The 24,201-nt window shown below is 34.8% G+C and overlaps 1 protein-coding gene across 5 annotated transcripts in view; it reads right to left on the reverse strand.

Annotated features, from left to right (window-relative positions):
• Positions 1-24,201, reverse strand: part of LOC111048399 (probable ATP-dependent RNA helicase DDX20) — a 65,220-nt gene that overhangs the window by 23,301 nt on the left and 17,718 nt on the right. For 4 of the 5 annotated variants that reach the window (XM_039428425.1, XM_039428424.1, XM_039428422.1 and 1 more), the window contains exons 2-6: positions 15,942-16,134; positions 11,608-11,781; positions 10,279-10,483; positions 8,374-8,661; positions 6,615-6,877 (exon numbers count right to left, since the gene is read on the reverse strand). In XM_039428425.1, the coding sequence (XP_039284359.1) occupies positions 6,615-6,877; positions 8,374-8,661; positions 10,279-10,483; positions 11,608-11,781; positions 15,942-16,134 (1,123 nt within the window). The remainder of the gene's footprint in view (positions 1-6,614; positions 6,878-8,373; positions 8,662-10,278; positions 10,484-11,607; positions 11,782-15,941; positions 16,135-24,201) is intronic. The other variant, XR_005571359.1, reaches the window with a different exon arrangement.

A 24,201-nucleotide genomic window follows, 5' to 3' on the forward strand; every position in this document is an offset into this window, starting at 1 on the left:
TAGATAAGGGATACACATTTCTATATTCAGGGGTGGAAATGAAAGCTAGAGCAAAGGAAGGAGTGGGCATTATACTAAGTGATGAGTGCCAAAGAAAAATGGTGAGCTGGACGGCAGTAAACTCTAGAATTATTTCTGCAGATTTAGAGTTTGCTGAAAGGGTGTCACTAATACAAATATATGCTCCCACAGATGACTCGGCTGAACTAGAGAAAGAGACATTTTACTCAGCCTTACAGGAAACAGTTGATAAGGCCCGACAGTATGCAAAGCACATAATAATCATGGGTGACTGGAATGCGAGGGTAGGCAATGATATCACAATAGGACATGGATGCCTAGGAAAGCATGGAGCAGAGTCGGTAATGAATGGTAGTGGCAAGAGAATGCTGGAGTTCTGTGTGGATAACGATCTGTTAGTTGGAAATTCCTTCTTCCCCCATAAAAGTATCCATAAAATCACATTCGAATCACCCAACAGAGGAGTCAAAAGTGCAATTGACTATTTTGTATACTCAAGGCACTTCAGATATGCGGTAACGGATGTGAGGGTGTACAGGAGTGCGGAGCTCAGTACAGAGCACAAACTATTGATTATGGACACACAAATTAGACCTCCAAAGAAGTATAAATCTGTCAAGTATGAGAAAATAAAGATAATGGAATTGAAGAAGGCAGAGAACAGAAGAGAATATCAAAGGCTAATAACTGAGGAGCTCTTGAGGAAGGAGGAAGAAATTGATGGAAGCTCAGAAGAGAATATTGAGAAGAGATGGTGCCTACTGAAGAAGTCGCTGTTGAGAGTTGCAGAGGAAGTGTGTGGAAAGACAGTAGTGGGAGAGCATGTAAAAAGAACCAAGTGGTGGAACGATTTGGTGAAAGAGAAGGTTCGACTGAAGAAGGAGGCATGGAAAAAGTTTCTCAGAACTAAAAATGCAGATGATTGGACTGAATATGTACAAAGACGAAGAGAATCCAAACAAGAAGTAAGAAAGGCTAAGTTGGAGTCATGGGAGGAGTTTGGAAGGGAAATTGAGGAAAACAGTCAAGCAATGAGTAATAAATTTTGGCACACAGTTCGAGCCCTACGAGGAAAGTATGGAAAGCGTGTGAGAAGTGTGATTGATGAGGAGGGAAGGATGAAATCAGAACTGAAAGATGTATTGCAGGTGTGGAGAAATTACTATGAAAAGGCATTTCAGGAGGAGGTAAGACCTATTGATGGTGCTAATGAAGAAGATCAAGTAGAAGAGCAAATGCAGATATCCTTTCAAGAAGTTCAAAATGCCATAGAGTGCATGAAATTGGGAAAAGCAGCTGGATATGATGGTATAACACCCGAACTCATTAAATATGGAGGGGAAAGAGTAGCTAACTGGATATGGAAGTTGTGTAAAGATGTCTGGCAGTATGCCAAAATTCCATCAGAATGGGAGAAAAATGTGATTGTTCCCATACATAAAAAAGGTAGTTCAGTTCAATGTGAGAACTACAGAGCCATATGCTTATCATCAGTAGTATTGAAGATCTATTCCCGGATACTAGAAAGACGACTTAGAGTAGAGGTGGAGGAGGGACTGGAGGAGGAACAGGCGGCGTTTAGAAGAGATCGTCAGACCAGTGATCATATATTTACTATCAGACAAGTCATGGACAAAAGACTGAGCCGCGCTGGTGACACCTACTTGGCCTTCCTGGATTTGAAAGCAGCATTTGATACTGTTCCTAGAGAGTACCTGTGGTCAGCCTTGAGGGAGGCGGGGGCATCTTATGAAATAATGAAAAGGATCAAGAGCCTGTACAAGAATGTAACCGGAGTTGTGAGAATAGGAGGTGCTGTGTCCGGAGAGTTTAAAATGGATAAAGGCGTCAAGCAGGGAGACAGCCTCAGCCCTCTGTTATTCATAGTGCTGATGGACCAAATATTGAAAATATGTAAAAGAAGAACAAGTAGAAGTAAAGTCGGAAATCATCAGCTCCGTCCTGTGTATGTTCAAGCACTTATCTATGCGGATGACATTGCATTGATATCAACAAACAAAAGAGACCTTCAGAATTCTGTCACGGAATGGTGTAGTGCAATAAGAGACAAGGGAATGATAGTAAATACAGATAAGAGTAAGGTAATGGTGATATCTAAGATGCAGGGAAATGCAGAAATGGAAATAAAGTGGAATGGAAAATCTATGGAAAGAGTGAATAACTTTGAATATTTGGGAACGGTCATCTCCACAGATGGAAAGGTTGATGAAGAAATCAATAATAGGGTAAGGAAAGCTAACCAGGTATACTACCAAATAAGCAGGACACTACTTGGGAAAAGAGAGATAAGCCAGGGAACAAAAATGAAAATCTATGAAGCAGTTTTTAAGCCCATCCTAATGTATGGAACAGAATGCCTGACACTCCTAGATAAACATAAAAGTAGAATTACCTCCTCAGAAATGAGATATTTAAGAAAAGTCGTTGGAAAGACAAGGAGAGACAGAGTGAGAAATGGAGTGATCAGAGATACTCTAAAGGAGGAAGAGCTGATCATTTCTGTCCAACGAAAAGCTTTAGGTTGGTATGGACATGTCACACGAATGAGGGAGGAAAGAAAAGCAAGGATGGTAATGGAAGCAAGACCGGAGGGACGTCGAGGCAGGGGACGACCACGGATGGAATGGAGCGAGTATGTGGCGAGTATCGCGGCTGGAAAGGGAAAGACAATGACGGACGTTAGGAGGATGGCCCAGGATAGAGTGCAATATAAGAAATGGTTGGAGGCACCCGACGCTTAGCGGCATAAGGGGAAGGAAAAGAAGAAGAAGAAGAACTTTGGACTCAGGTTTTAATGAATTTCAATCAAATTGCATCTCTCAAACATTCGTTCTACAATTCTAACTCACTTTTTACAAATTTGAGTTGTGCTCCAAGTTCTTCACATAAGATTGTCTCGCTGTTGCATCACGTTGCACTGTGACTTTACTGTGTCGTAGCTGTTAACCACTAATAGCCACATTGTTGCCACTTTTCTTCCCTTGGAATGACTTCATCATTTTGGATCCTCGCTCAACTCCATATTTCTCTTGCTTCGTGAGAACATTTGCTCCTCCAGTAGTCCTGCCTCTGCCTCTGCTGCAGCTTCCCATCGACATGTCCTGGCCTGGACATGTCCTATCTCTTGGCACTTTGAAGCTGCTAACCTTACATTGAGCTAAGTATTTTGTATTAATTTACCTTTTCTTTTATATATATGTATTATCTACTGTTTTTGATTTTCAAAATAGTTAACCTGAAAATCAGATTCTATTGACCATTTATTCATTAGGCCATCTTCATTGTCATTTTGAAATTTAGCAACTTGTTTCACATTGCCATTCACTGGCTCAAACCTGAATTATCATGTATTTTGTACACCAAATTTTTGTGAATCTTTTCAATAATCTTTCATTCTAGTCAAAGTTATTACAATTTGACTTTTTATTACAATTATCAGCTTCAATTATTTTGGTTCTTAGTTCCATTCCCTTGTTTGGATTTGTAAGAATCTTTTTTACAATTTTCAGCTTCAATTATTGTGATTCTTAGTTCCATTCCCTTGTTTGGTTTTGTAAGAATTTTTATCATGAATGTTAACATTTGGCAATTCCAAGCCTTTTTACAAACTCTAGTTAATCAATTCAATTTTAACAGCCTCAATCAATGTGTTCTTAAGTCTATTCTCCAATCTAGACTCACAAGAATCTTTGTAACATTACATTATTATCTTTAGTATCTTAGTATTCAAATATTATATCTTATTCAATTTTGAAGATTAATTCATGTTTTACAATTAAATTTGATTCAATTATACCTTCATTAACTGCACTATGAATCATAACTGCATTATAAATCACTTTTAAGATTGTATTATCAGTATTGTATTTCTCGTTAAAATTGCATTCCAGTAATATCACTTATATCAATTTTTATTAGAAGGTTTTCACACTCAATCTTTTTAATATTTTCCAATACTATAATTTTCATCTATTTTATTTGAAATTTTGCTTACTTGTAACTACAACTCAGAAGTATTAAGAAACTTTAGCATCACATTGATTGATGATTGCTCACATGTAAAAAACATCACATTTTAAAGTGTAGTTATTAATTTTTTGGGAATTTCATAAATTGAATTATTATTGTCATTCATTCTTGACTCAATATATGTTTACTTGCACTTATAGAACTTTTGTATGTTCAAGTTTTATCTTTCACCAATCTTTGATTTATCAAAATATAATCTTGTATGATTATAAACCTATTGTTCTCATTTGGCATTGACCTTTCCTAGTATTCATATATTAATTAATTTTCCCTAAGCTATCTAGCTACCAGTAACTTTAAAATGATCGTTTTGCATTCAATTTCTGATCAATTTTGAATGTACAACAATAATTTGAAACTTTATGTATGATTGGGTTAGATTCAGAAATAACACTCTTAGTTGTTTCATTAATTTATTACCAAAGTCCACTGCTCTTTTCATCCAGATCATACAGTTATCAAACATCATAATGTTGGTTATGTATTCTATGGCTATGCTATGGTAAAGTAAACAAACTATCAGCGCATGCGCAGAGAAGCAAGCAGACTAGAATAATCGACCAATGAGAGCTCAGATAGTTGGAACTGTACCAGGTCGGACAATTTGCCACGCTTCGACTGTGGGGCAGGATTTTGGAACTGGAACTGGTTTCTGGAACAGAATCTGTGAAAACTCTTCCCATGGAATGCGGAACTTTTTACCTGGTAAATTGTGAACAATTGTGATTCGGACAATTTACCACATTCCATGTACACAGAACGGGCCCAATAGATATGCTGTATGATGTTCCATAAATTAAATTTTATTTATAAAATATAAACATAAATGAAAAATTATTTCTGAAAAATCTAGAAGGAAAATTGAAATTTGGGCTTCGAGGTGCACGAAATTGATATTTTTAGAATCTATGTGCAAAATTTGGAGATCTGAATCATTCCCGTTTTTTCGGTATGCAATCCACAGTTGACATGCTTTGATGTAAACAAACACAAACCTACTCTCTCTTATTATATAGATTGACTGGACTAAAGGTAATAAATATCTGTTGGTGATTATTGATTACTTCACAAAGTGGCCAGAAGTATACCCCATTGCAAATCAAGAGGCCCAAACCGTTGCCAGAATGATAATAGAAAATTGGATAGTCGATTAGGAGTGCCATTAGAATTACATAGTGATCAAGGCAGAAATTTTGAATCAAATGCTTTTCAAGAAGTTTGCAAATTGTTAGGGATAAAAAACACATACAACCCCACTTCATCCACAATCCAATGGAATGGTAGAGCGTCATAATAAGACAAGAGAGTTTCTACGAAAATCAGTTTCATCAGATCAGAAAAATTGGGATATGATACTTCCTTTATTTTTGCTGGCTTACCGCTCAACTGGTTGGAGTCCAGCAGAAATGCTTTATGGGAGGGAGATTCGACTCCCTGGAGATTTAATGTTTGGTAGACCACCAGATCAACAAAAGAATCGGATGGAATACATTGCTGATTTGGAAAATCATCTTTCAACAATTCATGAAATCGCCAGAAAACATCTACATTTATACAGTACTAAACTAAAAATAAAGTATGATTTGGCAGCATCCGAAACAAAACTTGAAGAAGGGAAACTCGTTTGGCTATATAACCCAAAGCAAATTAGAGGAGTTTGCTCAAAATTAGAAAGCGCATGGGAAGGCCCATACTACATTCTGAAGAGAATAAATGATGTAGTGTACAGGATTAAGAAAACTGAAGGGAGAACCAAACCAAAGTTTGTACACATTAATCGTTTAGCCCCTTATCAGCGAAATCTGGATATTGGAGACCAACATCCCTAAAGGGGGATAATGATGTCAGTAGGCAAACCCTACATGGATACTAGTCACAGTTGCCAAGGTGACTGTTTTAGCAACGAACGTTTACAAGTAAATAATTCTTGGATTTTGATGAGAGATGTTCAAAGATTATGTTATTTTTATTTTGATCTTGTTCGATGTAAACTTTTAATGAATAAAGTGTCAATTACAAAAGCATATTTACAACAGGATGATTCTCATAGAAAATGATCTAATGAACTTATATCATGGTGCGAAATCTTAATGTGATGACAATGGAGAATTCATTATTAAGAATTTCATGATCTAAAAAAAGGCGAAAACGAATTTTTGTGTCAGGATTTGGCGGAATATCTAGCTCAAGGAAATTTTGCATGGAATGATTGGTTCTGGACTTCTTATATGTATCCAAATATATTGAAAAATCAGAACTAGAATATAAAATGCAAGCACACCCCCTTTTTCATGTCTATATTGACTGGACTTAAGTAACTGTAGATTTTTCAAACACCACTCGGAAAGTGGGGGGGGGGCGATCGCCCCCCCCTTCCTGGATCCCCGCCTGATTTTTGCAATGCATGCTGCAGCTGACTGATAATAGTGGAAGGATTCTTCCTGACATGGAAGACCTACGTTCACAGTGTTGTCAACTCTTTGGGCATGGAATTCATGATAGGTGGCAGTGATAGAAGAGCTTTGTGGTTGCTGGTTGGTTACCTTGAGATCCAAAGCGGCCGGCGCGGCCCATGCGATGCAGATAGGTGTGCGAATCGGCGGGCAGGTCTAGGTTGACGACCAGATTGGTCGCCTCAAAGTCAAGTCCGCGCGCCGTCAGGTCTGTCGTCAACAGGATGCGTGCCTTCATGTCACGCACGCGCTCGTACACGCCAATACGTGTGCCCTGATCCTGGTTGCCCGCGATCCATTCGCAGCACTTCTCCCAGCCTTTCCGGCGCAGCTTGCAGCAAATGCTTTCCGCTCTGACAACAACCCATTCAATCATTCTCTTCCATACAATAAATGTAACATGGAAATGCATCATTAGAATGCATAATAGAAAGTAGCTTAAAATTACTAAGTTTAAAATGAGACTGTAATTTTATGGCAAATGAATTGAAATTGAAATTTGAGTTTAAATTGATGAGCATCAAGTTATAACGCACTCAAATATCATATTTTATGACGTTATCACTTATCTACAGCAGAAAATTCTGCAACATTATAAAAAGGGATTAATAGGAGTTAATTTCTAACCAATGTACGTAGAATACAAGGTAGTAATCATGCGCATCTCTTGATGATCAGAGCCAGCTGATCGGTGTAAAGTCATTGGTGCTCTAAAAATCTATTCTTCCTATCTTTTCAATGTTAAATTTAGCGAATTTGTAAGTATTTTTCTTAAAAACTACATAACTTTCAAGTCCCATCAACATATCCTACGATTCATACAATATTTTTCTACAGATTCAATACTTTTAGACGGTTGGATCTACCAAAATAATCATTTTGAACACGCTACATAGCTTTGAATAAAGAAGTTGTTTATTTTTTTGTGTTTTGAAATACTGGTTGAAGGTACACTCGAGTATGAATTTTCTATCTTTCAACCAAATTTGACTTATGATGCATGATTTTCAACAGCCTTGACGAGCCGAGAAGAAAGAGCTCCGATGAGATCCGATCATTGTGTCAAAAGTTATGAGTATTCGAAATTTTGATCCTTGAGGTGTCCTTATGCGCACCTCTACAATAAATTAAGTGCATCTAAAGGGTGATTCTTATAGAACATGATCTTATGAAGATCAATATTATCATTGTTCATATATTATGAATTATCATTGCGCGAAATTTCAATGTGTTGACAATGTAGTTGGTGATGATGATAGAAGCTAAAAATTATGTGTTTTTCAAAATACGAGGATCTTTGTTTTCAGGTATACCTGGAAATCGATATGAGATAAAGCGCTACCTAGTCTCAGATTGTAGAGCACAAAATTACGCCCAGAGGTATTTTGGATTATAAATTTAAATGATAACAATCGGTAGATAGATACTGTTGATTAAAAACAAAATTTAATCGAAATTTATTTTTTCTTAGAATTTTACTCATTTTGAAAAAAAATGTAACTCAGTACTCATTGAAGGTAGAGAGTTCCGAATGATTTCATCTTATTCAGAATTTCATAATCTAAAAAAAGGCAAGATAGAATTTTTCTGTCCGATTGCAGGATTTGGCGGAAATAGCTGGAAAATGAACCGAAAATACATATAACATGACTAAGTTATCCTGTCAAGCTTCTTTCCTTCATTTTGGACGGAACGCTCACTTGGGCTTTCCATTAGCACAGGGGGTAGGGGTGGGGACTTTTGATATGTTTACCTCCTTACTACCCTAAACAGAACTGTGTGGTCAAAAATTGTCTTCCAAACATTTCCATCTATATCCTTTTTGAGCATTCATTGCCTGGACTATTACCTGGTTTGGTAATTTGAAAACACGAGGCATTGGCTGAAAGGAACCGACTTGAGAATGGACATCAGCTGGTTTTCCTTGTTGATCAATCTTCGCAGCTGATTTGACGACTGATCAGGAGAGAGCAGCACAAAATGGCGCAGACCGAGTAGGACCGGACATTTGCCTGAGGGTGTCACGTAGGTTGGTGCATTGTTCATGTACTTGCCAAGAAATGACTTCAATTCTGATGTGAACGTTGCACTGCACACCACCACTTGTTTGCTGGCTGGTAAACTCTTAAATATCGCACTGAAACCGAAAGTTCTTATTGAAATTTCAAATTAATAATAATAATAATAATAATAATAGTGAAGTAACTACATAAATCGGCGGTGTTTCAACAAATAATTGTCGATTCTCTGAAAAGGATGAAAAATAATATATTTTCCATCAAAACACGTCCGGGAGTACTAGCAAAGACGTACGAGGGTGTAACAGACGAATAATGCCGTAACGGTATGTTTTCTTCATGATGCTAGGTTGTAGAGATGGCTGTGCTGGTTCTAGGAGCCAAGATATATGAAAAAACATGCACGTGTGAGAGTGGATGTTGGAGCAGCGAAACCACTTCACAATAGCCATCTAAAATATTTGTTGGGTAAACTAGTAATGAACTGAATAATAACAGTAATTGATTCAGAGTGAATTGAACTAGTATTAAAGAGTCCAGTGATTAACAGTTGATATGAGTGAGAGTGATAATTATTATACACTCACAATCTCAGGCAAACTCAATATCATTGTTGTATATCATTTCGATGAACAGGTTATAGCAGAGATACTAGCCAATATTCGGGAAATACCGTACTGAAACAATAAGCTTTCATTTGAATTTCAGAATTAAAGAATAAATAATATTGATTAAAAACTAGTAGAAGTAACTATGGAACTTATTCCTTATTATTCGAATGAATCAGTGGTTGTGGGAATTTTCATTCATTTTATTTTAAGTGGATACCAACCATAACCATATTAATAATAACCTTTACTACTATTACCATTACTACTACATAGAAAAATTATCATTTTTGAAATAGAATTTGAGAAGCAGTAAAATTAAATAATAATTAAATGAAAACCCAAAGTTAATTGTTGTAAACCACCCCGAAGACTTCTGCTACTATAAATATTGATAACAGGGATAACAGCCAGATGGAAATTCGATGAAAGCTAATATCCAAAAACCATTTGCCAGCCAGGGAAGAAGAAGTCTTCGGGGTGGTTAACAGCAGTTATAGAAAACGCAAATTAGACTTGAAGGTAATGGTGGCACCATCTCTGAGTGACATCGGTAAAGGTCAAGCTTCAAATCGCATTTATGCTATTCTAAATATTAGAGATGTGTCATAAACAATTTTAAAATCATGTTTCATTTATGTTTTATTTAGAGAAAAACAAAAAAAATACTCGTCATTTGTCCAATTACAACAGTGAATGCTTGAATTGGTGCTACTCGTTTCTAATTTTTGATATATTTTTTACCTTTCTCGTTATTTAATTTCATTTCTCATAGTTGTTTCTTTGTTATGTTATTGATTAGTTAGGGTATGACCACATTTCAAATTTAAACGCACACAAAGCACATGAACAGTTTGAACTTTTTTCACTGCTTGAAATTTACCTATTCCACTCATGGTTGGAGCCACCATCACCCGCCTCTCCAATTTGCGTTTACTATAACTTTGGGGTTTCATTTAATAATTATTTATCGATTAGCATTTGAATAAATGCAATTTCTCATCAATTTCCATCTATAGTAACATTGAATGTTGTATTGCAAGTAAATTTTTAATTCAAGCGGTGCTTTTTGCTGCACTACATGATGAGTAAGTTAGTAATGAAAGGAAAAATTGTGAGTCAACTTACTTGATATCATCTTTGAAGGAGAGGTTCATTAGCATATCAGCCTCATCCAATACAAATAGTCGCACGGCACTCAACTCAATCAGTCCCAATTCTATGCAATGCAGAAGCCGACCAGGCGTACCAACCACAATGTGACATCCCTCTTTCAGACGCTCTTTGTCCTTTTGCAAGGGCAAGCCACCAATCAATGGTACCACTTTCAGACCTATATCAACAAAAAAATAAAATATTAATGAGTTAAATAACTAGCAGCTTGGAATAATATTTTTCCTACAGTTACGTTGAAAAGTGGGCATTGCTGCACTGATTACAGAACGCAAAGAATCACTTTTCCGCTCTAGTGCGGGAAAAATTTTTCTGCACTCCTGATTTGCAACATGGCAACGCAAAATACTTAGTAGGTTATATGGAGCAACAGTGCAGACTTGAAGGAAAATAATTCAATAATAATTGGCTGGTAAGTAGAACTTATCTTATCACTCCTTATCGTGATGCTTCGAGCTCTGTAGGCCAGCTCAATAAATGTGTTGTCACAAAACGTATAACCCAACCTAACAAAATTAAATGGAACCTTGGTCTTTTATAATATGAGTAGCCTTAGCTATGTTGTAAGGTTGCTCATGATAGAATAAAAATTAAAGTTGATTGATGGTTGTACTACATAAATGATATGTATACAAATGAGCAGATTACAGTTCTACAGTTTGTGATGCAATTTCATATGGATCAGAAGTTTTGTCTGGAAACGCTACAAAGTTGTATTTCCAATTAATTATGATGCCTATTTATTTATTGATTCATCAAAATTAAATATCTACAGAGAAATAATATTTCATCATTAGAAATTCGCCATTCTAATGGCTTGTCCTGCAAACAATAAAATGATATTTCTTGAATGATAACATTGGACTATACAATATCGAGAAGTATTTGCTAAAGTTGTCTAGAATTATTTAATATAGATTTTATTATTTTAAATTCGCCCTTCAAGTTCGTGAGACAATTGTATGGATTTGACAATTATTTTGCAACGCAAAGTACATTAAAATTATATTTATCATTAACTAATGATAAATTACAAAATATAAAAATTAAAATTAAATTAATCAATTCCATAATTAATTAACTAAAAAATTACTATTATATAAATGTAAATGAATTTACAACGATGTTAATGATTTTTTGAAGTTATTGTACCATCAGAACAGAAAATTTTATGAACTAAGAAACTGGTTCTGAGAAGAGTATAAAGAAATATCCACATTACACAATATAAAATAAAAAATAAAATTTGTTGAATTTTTCAATTGATATCCAATATATTGTCACCTGAAAACTGAGATCCTATCTCTTTAATAACATATTCTATTTGAAGAGCGATTTCTCTAGTTGGAGCCACAACTAATGCCTGCAGCCGGAGACTATCGATATTCAGCAATTCAAGAGCAGCAACAGTGAATACACATGTTTTTCCTGTCCCCGATTTTGACTGAACAATCAGATCTGAAACAAAAACGTGAGAAAACATCAAAACATTGTTCAATCTTCTAGATCTAGAAAACATTACCACGAAATGACTTTCAATTACAATAAAACAGATAGAATTCTGATAATTTTATACCCTAGCGTTAGAGAAAACATACACTTATCTAAATGGTTTAAGGAACAAAGTTTAAAACTGTAGGGGCGTTAAAAAAAGCCAACATTTTTTCTTATGAATGTACCATCTATACTTGTTTATAGGTACTTCCTCTTTAGTTCATTTCCAAACTAGATGAGTAAATTTTATAATCAAAATTAATATTACGCCACATAGAATGTCTAGTGGAAGCTTGTGAAACGTCTGGCGAGTTCCTTAGCCTACATTTATCTAGCTGTCCTCGCAATGGATAGAAATAGTAAATTCCTTACTGTAATTGAATAATTCATACTGGTAGTCGAAAAACAATATTTTTAATATAAGGGTGAATATGAAATAAATTGAGAATATCAACTAAAAGTAGTAGAATCCTCTGTGTGGAGATGTTATTGACCGAACTTTCTTTTTATTGACCGAACGTAGTGAGGTCTATGTTTCAACTCGATTTGCTTTTGTCTGTTTGTATGTAACGCGATTACAGCCAAACGCGTTGATAGAATTCGATGAGATTTAGCAGGAATATTCCTTTTTCAACTGCGCGTCGATGTATACACAAGGTTTTTAAAAATTTTGCATTTTAAGAATAGTATGAAAAGAAAAGGAACTTTTCCATTCTCTGATATCACTATATATATCATCTACTTTGAAGATAGGATCATTCAGACTATAGAATTATTTATAATCAATCAGCTAACAAGTGGATTATTTATTGCATTCATTACACAGATGTCTGGCCGTGTCTATTTCTATAAGGTAGTGTTTCAACATTTTATATGATGCGTGCCCATCAGTATCAATATTCTCACATTTGAAAAACAAATTTAATAGGTGATTGAGAATAAAATAAAAAATGATTAAATGAACTGAATAATGTCTATGAAATTATAATATCTTGATTGAAAAAAATTAATTTTTAAATAGGTGAGAAATATCTTTATCAGATGGAAAGATTATCACGAAACTGGATAATATGGGATACAAATTCACACGTGAACTGAGTTTGTTAACATAAGTGAGTTTTTGATCTTGGAGAAAACAAATAACATTTAAAAAGTAATTTATATTATGATTCAACTGAATCAACTAGAACAGGTGACATCAGATACTTGTGGATGAGAAAACTGCTTGAGGTCTACTGTTCACAGAACTACTAGTTGATTTATTATAAAAAATACTATTCCACTATTACTATCAGGCTATATTGATAAATATTAAAAGTTCAATATACATTCATAAGTACAATATCATTCATTTCAATTTCAATTCTCAAAAGTCATTACGAATGATTGGGAAAGGAACAACAGTGTTTGAAGTCTATTTATTCTCTTCAATAATAAACTTCAACTCATAAAATAGTGATTGGTATGATATAGTGATACCTATTCATAATGAAAACACAAATATATTGTTTAATTTAGGCATTTTTTAAAAATAAAATCAGAAACATGCTTCGACGCCTATGGTGTCAACTTCACACTGAAGATGACACATAAGTGTCCAAACATGTTTGTGTTTTTGACCGAACGTAGTGAGGTCTATGTTTTAACTCGGATTTTCTTTTGTCTGTCTGTATGTAACGCAATTACGGCCAAACGCGTTGATAGAATTCTATGAGATTTGGCAGAAATATTCCTTTTTTAACTGAGCGTCGATGTATACACAAGGTTTTTTGAAATTTTGCATTTCAAGAATATTATGAAAGGAGAAGGAATTACTCCATACTCCGATATTCCTGCCCTTGTTGATTTCCACCTCCAACCCATTGTTGCCTCCCTACCCTCTCATATCAGAGACTCCTTCCACTTCACAGATATCCTAAGAAACACAACCCTTACAACTGACCAACAACTCCTTCTTGTTACCATTGATGTAGCCTCCCTCTACACTTCCATCCCCCATTCTGAAGGCTTAAAATCCCTTGAGCATTTCCTTCCCGCACGACCCACACCCTCCACCCCTTCAACCACCTTCCTAGTAAACCTTGCCAAACTGGTGCTCACAAGCAATGCCTTCAGGTTTGAAGATAAATATTATCTTCAATCCCAGGGTACAGCCATGGCCTGGAGCCATGGGAACCAGGATGGCGCACACCATCCTATGCAAACCTAATCATGGGCCTCCTTGAACAGGATTTCCTTTCCAAACAAACCCTATCCCCCCTGATATGGCTCCGTTTCATTGACGACATATTCCTCATATGGCCTCATGGACATGATACCCTCTCCCACTTCCTCAATCAACTCAACTCCAACTACTCTGTCTCCTTCACCTGGAATATTTCTGAATCCTCCTCCATCAACTTCCTAGATGCCAATGTAATCCTTTCCAACTCCAATACCTTATCCACCAGTACTTTCACCAAATCCACCCACACTCAATAGTTCCTACACTTTGAGTTGCCATCCCTACCACATCAAAAGATCCCTCCCACGTTCCCTCTCAATCCGAGGCCAAAAAAATTGTCAATAATTTTGGGCTATAGGTTATTGCTAATATACTATTGAGTTATTTCAACACAGGGAAGTAGCTAATGTGAAGTTAGGAATTAGAAATTAACAAAAAGTTATAACATATTCTACTTATCCAATGAAGTATGAGATTATATTGAGATATGGTCAAGTTAGATTATAGGTTAAGTTAAGTTGAGTTGTATAATATTAGGTTATGACAAAATTATTGGGACTATGTGAATTGGGAAAGTTGAAAGGAGTTCATAGAGTACTTATCATTATAAGAGAAGAGTACAAAACAGAAGAGAAAGGGCATGGAAGTGGACAGTTGGTAATAGGAAGTTTACACATGAATGAAGAGGAGAAATCACTAGATCACTTGTAGCACATAACAGAAGACACTTTAAAGTTTGTAATATCAAATCAAATCAAATCAAATCAAAATCAAATCTATTTGCCATAATATAAATTAAAACAGGAGACACAAGACATAAATAGATTGAAAACACTTATAAACACATTGAAAACACTTGAAGCTACACCTTTCCTTATTCATAACCCACTCAAATCTTAAATCTCCCGTTTGTAGCCGCCCCCTGAATAGCCCATAATGTCCCCTGAGTCTGTACCCTTTTTCTCTCCATCCGTCTGCACCATGTAATCTGTGGTTTCTACTGCTACAATTGACTCTCCGTGCTCTGTGGTCCTAACCGTTGGATTTCAAACTGTGCACTCTCCACTCGGTTGAGAAACCTGTTTCAATTTATATTACAAACTTTAAAGTGTCTTCTGTTATGTGCTCTATAAAAAGGTAGATAATCTATATATATATATATAATCTACTCTGAAGATAGGATTTATCAGACTGTAGAAAATTATTCATAATCAATCAGCTGACAAGTGATTACACAGATGTCTGGAGAAGCCAGTCTATTTCTGTATTTCTATAAGGTCTATTTATAGTTTCAATCAAAGACCTTAAAGAGGTATGTATCTTTAAGGTCTTTAGTTTCAATATTTTGTTTTGCAGTCATGGCATTATTATGCGTGCCCATCAGTTTTCTCACATTCGAGAAAACTAATTTAATAGGTGATTAAAAATAATCAAATGAACTAAATAATGCTGAAAAAACTAATATTTTTGATTGAAAAAAATTAATTTTTATCAGATGAATTATATCATATGGAGTACAAATTCAAACATGAACTGAGTTTGTTAACATTTAAAACAGGTGACATCAGGTACTTGTGGATGATACTACTGCGTGAGGTCTATAACTCACTGCGTGAGTAGTTCACAGAACTACTAGTTATCAAAATAAGTTACTGATATTAGACAATATATTTGTGTTTTCATGACAAATTTTGATTTTTTTTGCATGTAGGATATGAGAGAATTTATATTGGATAGTTAATTTACTTATGAATCGAGTTGTAGTTTTATCAATAGTTTTTGGAAAATTATCTTTTAAATTGAGATTTTGATTTGCATTTGATTTGAAAATATAATGTGGGAATGAAGTAAAGGTATTATACTATCAATTAAAATAGATCAGATGTTGGGTTCAACTGACCGAGACCACATCGAGCAAGGGGAATAGCTTTCAGTTGTATTGGAGATGGTTGAATGAATCCAGCTTTTGTTAGTCCATCAAGAATAAGCGGACGCAAAAGCATGGATTTGAAGTCTGAATTATTTCCAACTGGTAAAAGGACATCTTCAGTGCGAATCTTTGAGCTCAAATTATGAGCTAACTTGGACGACATCTGCAACAAAAACAGTAAATTTATAAATTTAAATTCAATAAATCAACTTGGTTTTATAGAACGATTACGAGCTCGGCATTTAGCTGAGTTCTAGACTTCAACAGGCTTTAAACTCTGGAGTCAGGAAATTGGCTTTCCGAGTCAGGGCGTTAACGTAGTCCAGGGCTTGAATAGACCCTGGAGTTTAGAGATCACGTTAGACTCTGGAGTTTATAATTTCGCTTTCTGGGTCAATGACATATCAAAAATCGTTAAGTCCAGAACTTGAAACAGCGTGATTTTAAATCCTCGACTTGGGTAGGGTTTAAATTTAAGTTCTAGACTTAACTGGCAAACACAATTCAGTTATTGTTTTGGAGTAGATGAATAGCCAAATAAATGTCTTGGAATACGTAAACTATTTGGATTAGTACATCTAAATTCATAATTTATTGTCTATTTTAAAATAAAGTTCTATCAGAATTATGCGTAAAAAACTATATACGAATCTATCCATTTCAATACAGAGCCCCCAAAACCATGAAGTCTGAGTTTATTCATTAACAAATCTACAATTAGCCAGTCGAAAGCCTTGGAGAGGTCGGCAAAACAAGTGATTACCGCCTCTCCAGACTCAATCGCATCAATACAGTAGTTGAGGAAATCTATTAGTAACAATTTGGTAGACTTGGATCTGCGGAAACCATATTGCTTATTACAAAGAATGTCATTATCCTCCAGGTAATCTATAAGCTGATTACAAATGGCTCTCTCCAATATCTTAGAAATAACCGGAAGCAGAGAGATTGGCCGATAGTTATTCAAGTCAGTTTTGTACCCACTTTAAAAAAGAGACTTGAGTCTTGCTGTTTTACAGTCATCAGGGCAAATTCCTTGTTTTATTGAAGAATTTATCAAGCTTAACAAAGGCGAGACTATTTCTCCTACACAGAATTTCACCACCTTCATACAAATTCCATCCAAACCATATGAAGATTTTTGCGAAAGCTTAGAGATTATGTGTTTGAGGGTAGATTAATCTATTTCAACAAAATTCAGTATTCTACTTTGTACTTCAGGCTTTTCCACACTTTGCGTCCTCTTTCCAAGCTCTATTCAATCACTAATTGATTCTGTAATGTTAACAAAATGTGTATTCATAATCACTGCTATCTTTTTAGGATTTTAACCGTATCTCCCTCATTCCTCAAAATCAACTTCTCAACTTTCTTCTGATCCTTTCCTCTAAATTCGTTCACTACTTTCCAGGACTCTTTAAATTTATTACTGGCTTCTTCTATCCTTCTGTTATACCAACAAGATCTAGCAAGTGCAACATTTGTTTTATACAATCTTTTAGCTTGCTTGTAGTATATATTATTGTCAGTTGTTTTGTCGGCCTTCCATTCCTCATAACGGTCCACCATATTAATATACGGATTGGTATTTTCCTCATCAATCCATTTTATCTTATTGTTATAGATATTTTTCTCTTTGAAAGGATACTAAATATTAAAGTGATGCAAGAATAGTTTGACAAAGGTATCATATTTCTTGTGAATATCATTTCACTGTAAGCATCAGTCCAATTTTCAAGTCTCAATCTATTCTTCAACTCTACAAGGTTCTGGCCATTCAAATTCCGTGTAATGCATTTTTTTAATTATCTCAGATGGCTGTTTATAAGTGATAGAATCTGCATGATGATCGGATATAACACTCAATCACCTCATGTCTATTGACTGGGAAATTTGTACAAATGTTGTCAATGCAGGTTGACGTCAGCTCGGTCATTCTAATAGGCAACAGAATACTCAAGTTCAAACCAAAACTCTTCAATAAGTTATTAAAACAATTTGCAGCTCTATCTTTCTTCATTATATTTATGTTAAAATCCCCCTCCCATATTATTGTTCCATGCCAGTTCAAAAATGTTTCTAATGTTTTGAGATAGGCACTCAACTTTTCAACAAATATATCAATTATACCAATCAGCATCAGGACCCCTACATATTGATGACAGAATTAAACGTTGATTATCCAATTCCACCTGTATGTCACAGCACTCAAAAATCTTTTGCTCGGAAAAATTCTTACCTATATCCATAATCTTTAAACTTCCACTCATAGTTGAATCATTTTTATAAATAGCTACCCCTCCCTTTCTCATATATTTTCATTTAAAATAATTCAAGAGTGTATAATTGTGCAATTTAATTGAATTTAACTTACCATCAGTCAGCCCATGCTCACTTATGAAAAAAAATCTGGAGCTTCATCTTCCAAAAATATTTCCACTTGACCCACCTTATCACTTAGCACTTTATCACCCACCATGTATCACTTTGATCTGTCTTTGTTTTTTCATACATTTTTTATGTGGAAAACTAACGTCTACATTTGACTGTAAGTGTCTTTTTGAATCCTTGTCCTCAGTTATCAGTTCAAAATAATATCGTCACAGCCCTATAAGAGGGCTTCGTCACTCTTATTTTGAACTTAACGATGCCCAGGCAAATCTTCGAGGAAAATTAATCGAGTTAGCCGATTTATCTTTAAAACAATTGTTAACAGGATGCAATGTTCACAAAACCTTATGGAGCAGCCTGCCGATTCCACAGATCTGTTTCAACCCGTGTGTCAATAATTATAATTATCTATGATACAGGAAATCCTCTACGAAATCAGGAAGTAGAAATAAATGTGAAAATTGAAATTGAAATTCTTTATTCTCCAAAAAAGATACAATACAATTATATTTGCATGTAAAAAAAATACATTTGATTGGAGGCTCCTCTTATGGGCACATGCCTGTGAGAGAGGAGTGAGTTGTCTAGTAGCATCCAATATACATAATCTTAAATTAAACTATTCATAGCTATAAAAAATATATTTTAAAAAAGTTGTTGTTGAAAGAGAATAGACCAGAGTAACAAATGGAACAAAACTTAATCTGGAGAGAGGTATCATTATTAAGCAAATAAAATAAACCAAATCAAGAAAGAAGTGGGAAGCACAGTGAGATCGACGAACAAAATAGAATCGTTAAAAAAGATACAATAATCATTAAAACTTGCATTTTTGAACAAGGAGTGAGATCATTCATAACAAGCGCACACATTCGTTAGTCAATTTCAATGTTTAGGCAAGGTACAATTATTAGCCAAAAAAGTTTCAATTATCAAAAAGAGTAAGGTGATACTAAAATACCTTCCTGCTCCTCTAGGTTTAGGGAGGCCAGCCAATCATTGACTATTTTTTTATAGTGACTTATTCTCAAATTTTCTGGATTTTTCAAATAGACGGGCAGTTTTTGAAAAAGGGAATGCATTTTGTAATGTGACGAAGTGGATGGAGGAAAATGTTCTAGTAAGTCTAGGGTTGACGATACCGATATTTAAAGCTGTTCTTGTGTTATTATTGTGTATATTAGAGAATATAGCTTCTTTGTGTTTGAATATGTACAAGGTTAAGGGTTCTTATATATAATTGTTGTACATTTAATACCTTAAATTCTTCAAAGAGATCTGATGGATATGTTAGTGGTTTGCGTAAGGCACTTTTCATTATAAGTTTCTGTACAGTTGTTAAAGGAGTCAATGTTGTTTTGAATGCTACCCCCCCCCCCAAGCTATACCATACTGTAAGATGGACTGGATGTAAGCAAAATAAACTTGTTTTATTATAGTGGGTGTAAGGATTCCGCTTAAAGATGCAAATACATAAATAATTTTTCGGAGCTTGTTCCTAAGGTAGTGTACATGGTTGCTCCACTTCAGCCGACAATCAAATATCACGCCAAATATCAAGCAAAATAAACTTGTTTTATTATAGTGGGTGTAAGGATTCCGCTTAAAGATGCAAATACATAAATAATTTTTCGGAGCTTGTTCCTAAGGTAGTGTACATGGTTGCTCCACTTCAGCCGACAATCAAATATCACGCCGAGGTATTCATATATATATATAGGTATTTATTCATACACTCGTTCGATACACTTACACTGACATTGTGCATAATTATTCTGTGCGCCACAGGTGTGCAATTTCAGTTCTAAACCAATTGGATCACCATTGGCTGTAATGTTAACAAAATGTGTATTCATAATCACTGCTATCTTTTTAGGATTTTAACCGTATCTCCCTCATTCCTCAAAATCAACTTCTCAACTTTCTTCTGATCCTTTCCTCTAAATTCGTTCACTACTTTCCAGGACTCTTTAAATTTATTACTGGCTTCTTCTATCCTTCTGTTATACCAACAAGATCTAGCAAGTGCAACATTTGTTTTATACAATCTTTTAGCTTGCTTGTAGTATATATTATTGTCAGTTGTTTTGTCGGCCTTCCATTCCTCATAACGGTCCACCATATTAATATACGGATTGGTATTTTCCTCATCAATCCATTTTATCTTATTGTTATAGATATTTTTCTCTTTGAAAGGATACTAAATATTAAAGTGATGCAAGAATAATTTGACAAAGGTATCATATTTCTTGTGAATATCATTTCACTGTAAGCATCAGTCCAATTTTCAAGTCTCAATCTATTCTTCAACTCTACAAGGTTCTGGCCATTCAAATTCCGTGTAATGCATTTTTTTAATTATCTCAGATGGCTGTTTATAAGTGATAGAAACTGCATGATGATCGGATATATGACACTCAATCACCGCATGTCTATTGACTGGGAAATTTGTACAAATGTTGTCAATGCAGGTTGACGTCAGCTCGGTCATTCTAATAGGCAACAGAATACTCAAGTTCAAACCAAAACTCTTCAATAAGTTATTAAAACAATTTGCAGCTCTATCTTTCTTCATTATATTTATGTTAAAATCCCCCTCCCATATTATTGTTCCATGCCAGTTCAAAAATGTTTCTAATGTTTTGAGATAGGCACTCAACTTTTCAACAAATATATCAATTATACCAATCAGCATCAGGACTCCTACATATTGATGACAGAATTAAACGTTGATTATCCAATTCCACCTGTATGTCACAGCACTCAAAAATCTTTTGCTCGGAAAAATTCTTACCTATATCCATAATCTTTAAACTTCCACTCATAGTTGAATCATTTTTATAAATAGCTATCTCTCCCTTTCTCATATATTTTCATTTAAAATAATTCAAGAGTGTATAATTGTGCAATTTAATTGAATTTAACTTACCATCAGTCAGCCCATGCTCACTTATGAAAAAAAATCTGGAGCTTCATCTTCCAAAAATATTTCCACTTGACCCACCTTATCACTTAGCACTTTATCACCCACCATGTATCACTTTGATCTGTCTTTGTTTTTTCATACATTTTTTATGTGGAAAACTAACGTCTACATTTGACTGTAAGTGTCTTTTTGAATCCTTGTCCTCAGTTATCAGTTCAAAATAATATCGTCACAGCCCTATAAGAGGGCTTCGTCACTCTTATTTTGAACTTAACGATGCCCAGGCAAATCTTCGAGGAAAATTAATCGAGTTAGCCGATTTATCTTTAAAACAATTGTTAACAGGATGCAATGTTCACAAAACCTTATGGAGCAGCCTGCCGATTCCACAGATCTGTTTCAACCCGTGTGTCAATAATTATAATTATCTATGATACAGGAAATCCTCTACGAAATCAGGAAGTAGAAATAAATGTGAAAATTGAAATTGAAATTCTTTATTCTCCAAAAAAGATACAATACAATTATATTTGCATGTAAAAAAAATACATTTGATTGGAGGCTCCTCTTATGGGCACATGCCTGTGAGAGAGGAGTGAGTTGTCTAGTAGCATCCAATATACATAATCTTAAATTAAACTATTCATAGCTATAAAAAATATATTTTAAAAAAGTTGTTGTTGAAAGAGAATAGACCAGAGTAACAAATGGAACAAAACTTAATCTGGAGAGAGGTATCATTATTAAGCAAATAAAATAAACCAAATCAAGAAAGAAGTGGGAAGCACAGTGAGATCGACGAACAAAATAGAATCGTTAAAAAAGATACAATAATCATTAAAACTTGCATTTTTGAACAAGGAGTGAGATCATTCATAACAAGCGCACACATTCGTTAGTCAATTTCAATGTTTAGGCAAGGTACAATTATTAGCCAAAAAAGTTTCAATTATCAAAAAGAGTAAGGTGATACTAAAATACCTTCCTGCTCCTCTAGGTTTAGGGAGGCCAGCCAATCATTGACTATTTTTTTATAGTGACTTATTCTCAAATTTTCTGGATTTTTCAAATAGACGGGCAGTTTTTGAAAAAGGGAATGCATTTTGTAATGTGACGAAGTGGATGGAGGAAAATGTTCTAGTAAGTCTAGGGTTGACGATACCGATATTTAAAGCTGTTCTTGTGTTATTATTGTGTATATTAGAGAATATAGCTTCTTTGTGTTTGAATATGTACAAGGTTAAGGGTTCTTATATATAATTGTTGTACATTTAATACCTTAAATTCTTCAAAGAGATAATCTGATGGATATGTTAGTGGTTTGCGTAAGGCACTTTTCATTATAAGTTTCTGTACAGTTGTTAAAGGAGTCAATGTTGTTTTGAATGCTACCCCCCCCCCCCAAGCTATACCATACTGTAAGATGGACTGGATGTAAGCAAAATAAACTTGTTTTATTATAGTGGGTGTAAGGATTCCACTTAAAGATGCAAACACATAAATAATTTTTCGGAGCTTGTTCCTAAGGTAGTGCACATGGTTGCTCCACTTCAGCCGACAATCAAATATCACGCCAAATATCAAGCAAAATAAACTTGTTTTATTATAGTGGGTGTAAGGATTCCGCTTAAAGATGCAAATACATAAATAATTTTTCGGAGCTTGTTCCTAAGGTAGTGTACATGGTTGCTCCACTTCAGCCGACAATCAAATATCACGCCGAGGTATTTATATATATATATATATATAGGTATTTATTCATACACTCGTTCGATACACTTACACTGACATTGTGCATAATTATTCTGTGTGCCACAGGTGTGCAATTTCAGTTCTAAACCAATTGGATCACCATTGGCTCTAATGGAAATATGTAGGTATTTAGTCTTGCTAATATTGATGGTTAGTCGATTATTATCAAAGCAGTCCTTTACAACACCCAATCCTTCCTCAGCTGCACGAAAATCTTCATCCCAGTTGTTACCCTCAAAAAGCAACGCGGTATCGTCTGCATATAAATATATATGACTATTATCAATATTTACCTTACTCAGGTTATTTATATAAATCAAAAACAGTATTGGGCCCAGAGTGCTACCGTAAATCACCCCAAAGTGGTTATCCAACGGTGCACTCTCTTTGTCCAAGATGGAAACAACTTGACTCCTTCCACTAAAGTAGCTCTCAAACCACTGGATAGAAGCACCCCAAACACCAATATGCATCAGTTTTTTTTATAAGAATATCCCTATCAATCGAATCGAAAGCTTTAGCTAGATCAATGAATGTTAGAAGAACTTTTTTGTTAACAGAAATGAAGCTATGTATTTGATTGGTTAAGAGGAAAAGGTTGTCATTAAGATTTTTGTCCTTTCTGAAACCAAATTGATTCTCAAATAGAATGTTATTATTTATCAAGTATTTCTCTAATTGATGCCTAACTGCTTTCTCGATGACTTTGGATATGACACGACTAAATTGATTGGTCGGTAACTAACCAAATGACTTTTAGGGCCAGACTTATATATGGGAACGACTTTTCCAACTTTCAAGTTTTTAGGGAAGACTCCTTGCAAAAAGCTACAATTAATAATATGGAGTAATGGTATTTTCAATGAATTAATATTTTTCTTAATTAAAAAAGCTGGAATTTTATCAATGCCCGGGGCAGATCCTCCTTTAAGATCACCTATAATTCTGATTAATTCATCATCACAAATAGGCAACAGTTCAAAATGCGAATCCACTCTGAAATCCGCATCATTTACTGGTCCTTCTGCAATATTGGATATGGCCCCAGCAAGATTAGCACCTACACTTACATAATAATTGTTGAAATTATTAGCAACATAGCAACATTTACTATTTCACCAGGTTCCATATTTTCATTATCTCTATTGTTTAAAAAATGTT

Source organism: Nilaparvata lugens, chromosome 5 (genome assembly GCF_014356525.2).
Source record: "Nilaparvata lugens isolate BPH chromosome 5, ASM1435652v1, whole genome shotgun sequence".
NCBI lineage: Eukaryota > Metazoa > Arthropoda > Insecta > Hemiptera > Delphacidae > Nilaparvata > Nilaparvata lugens.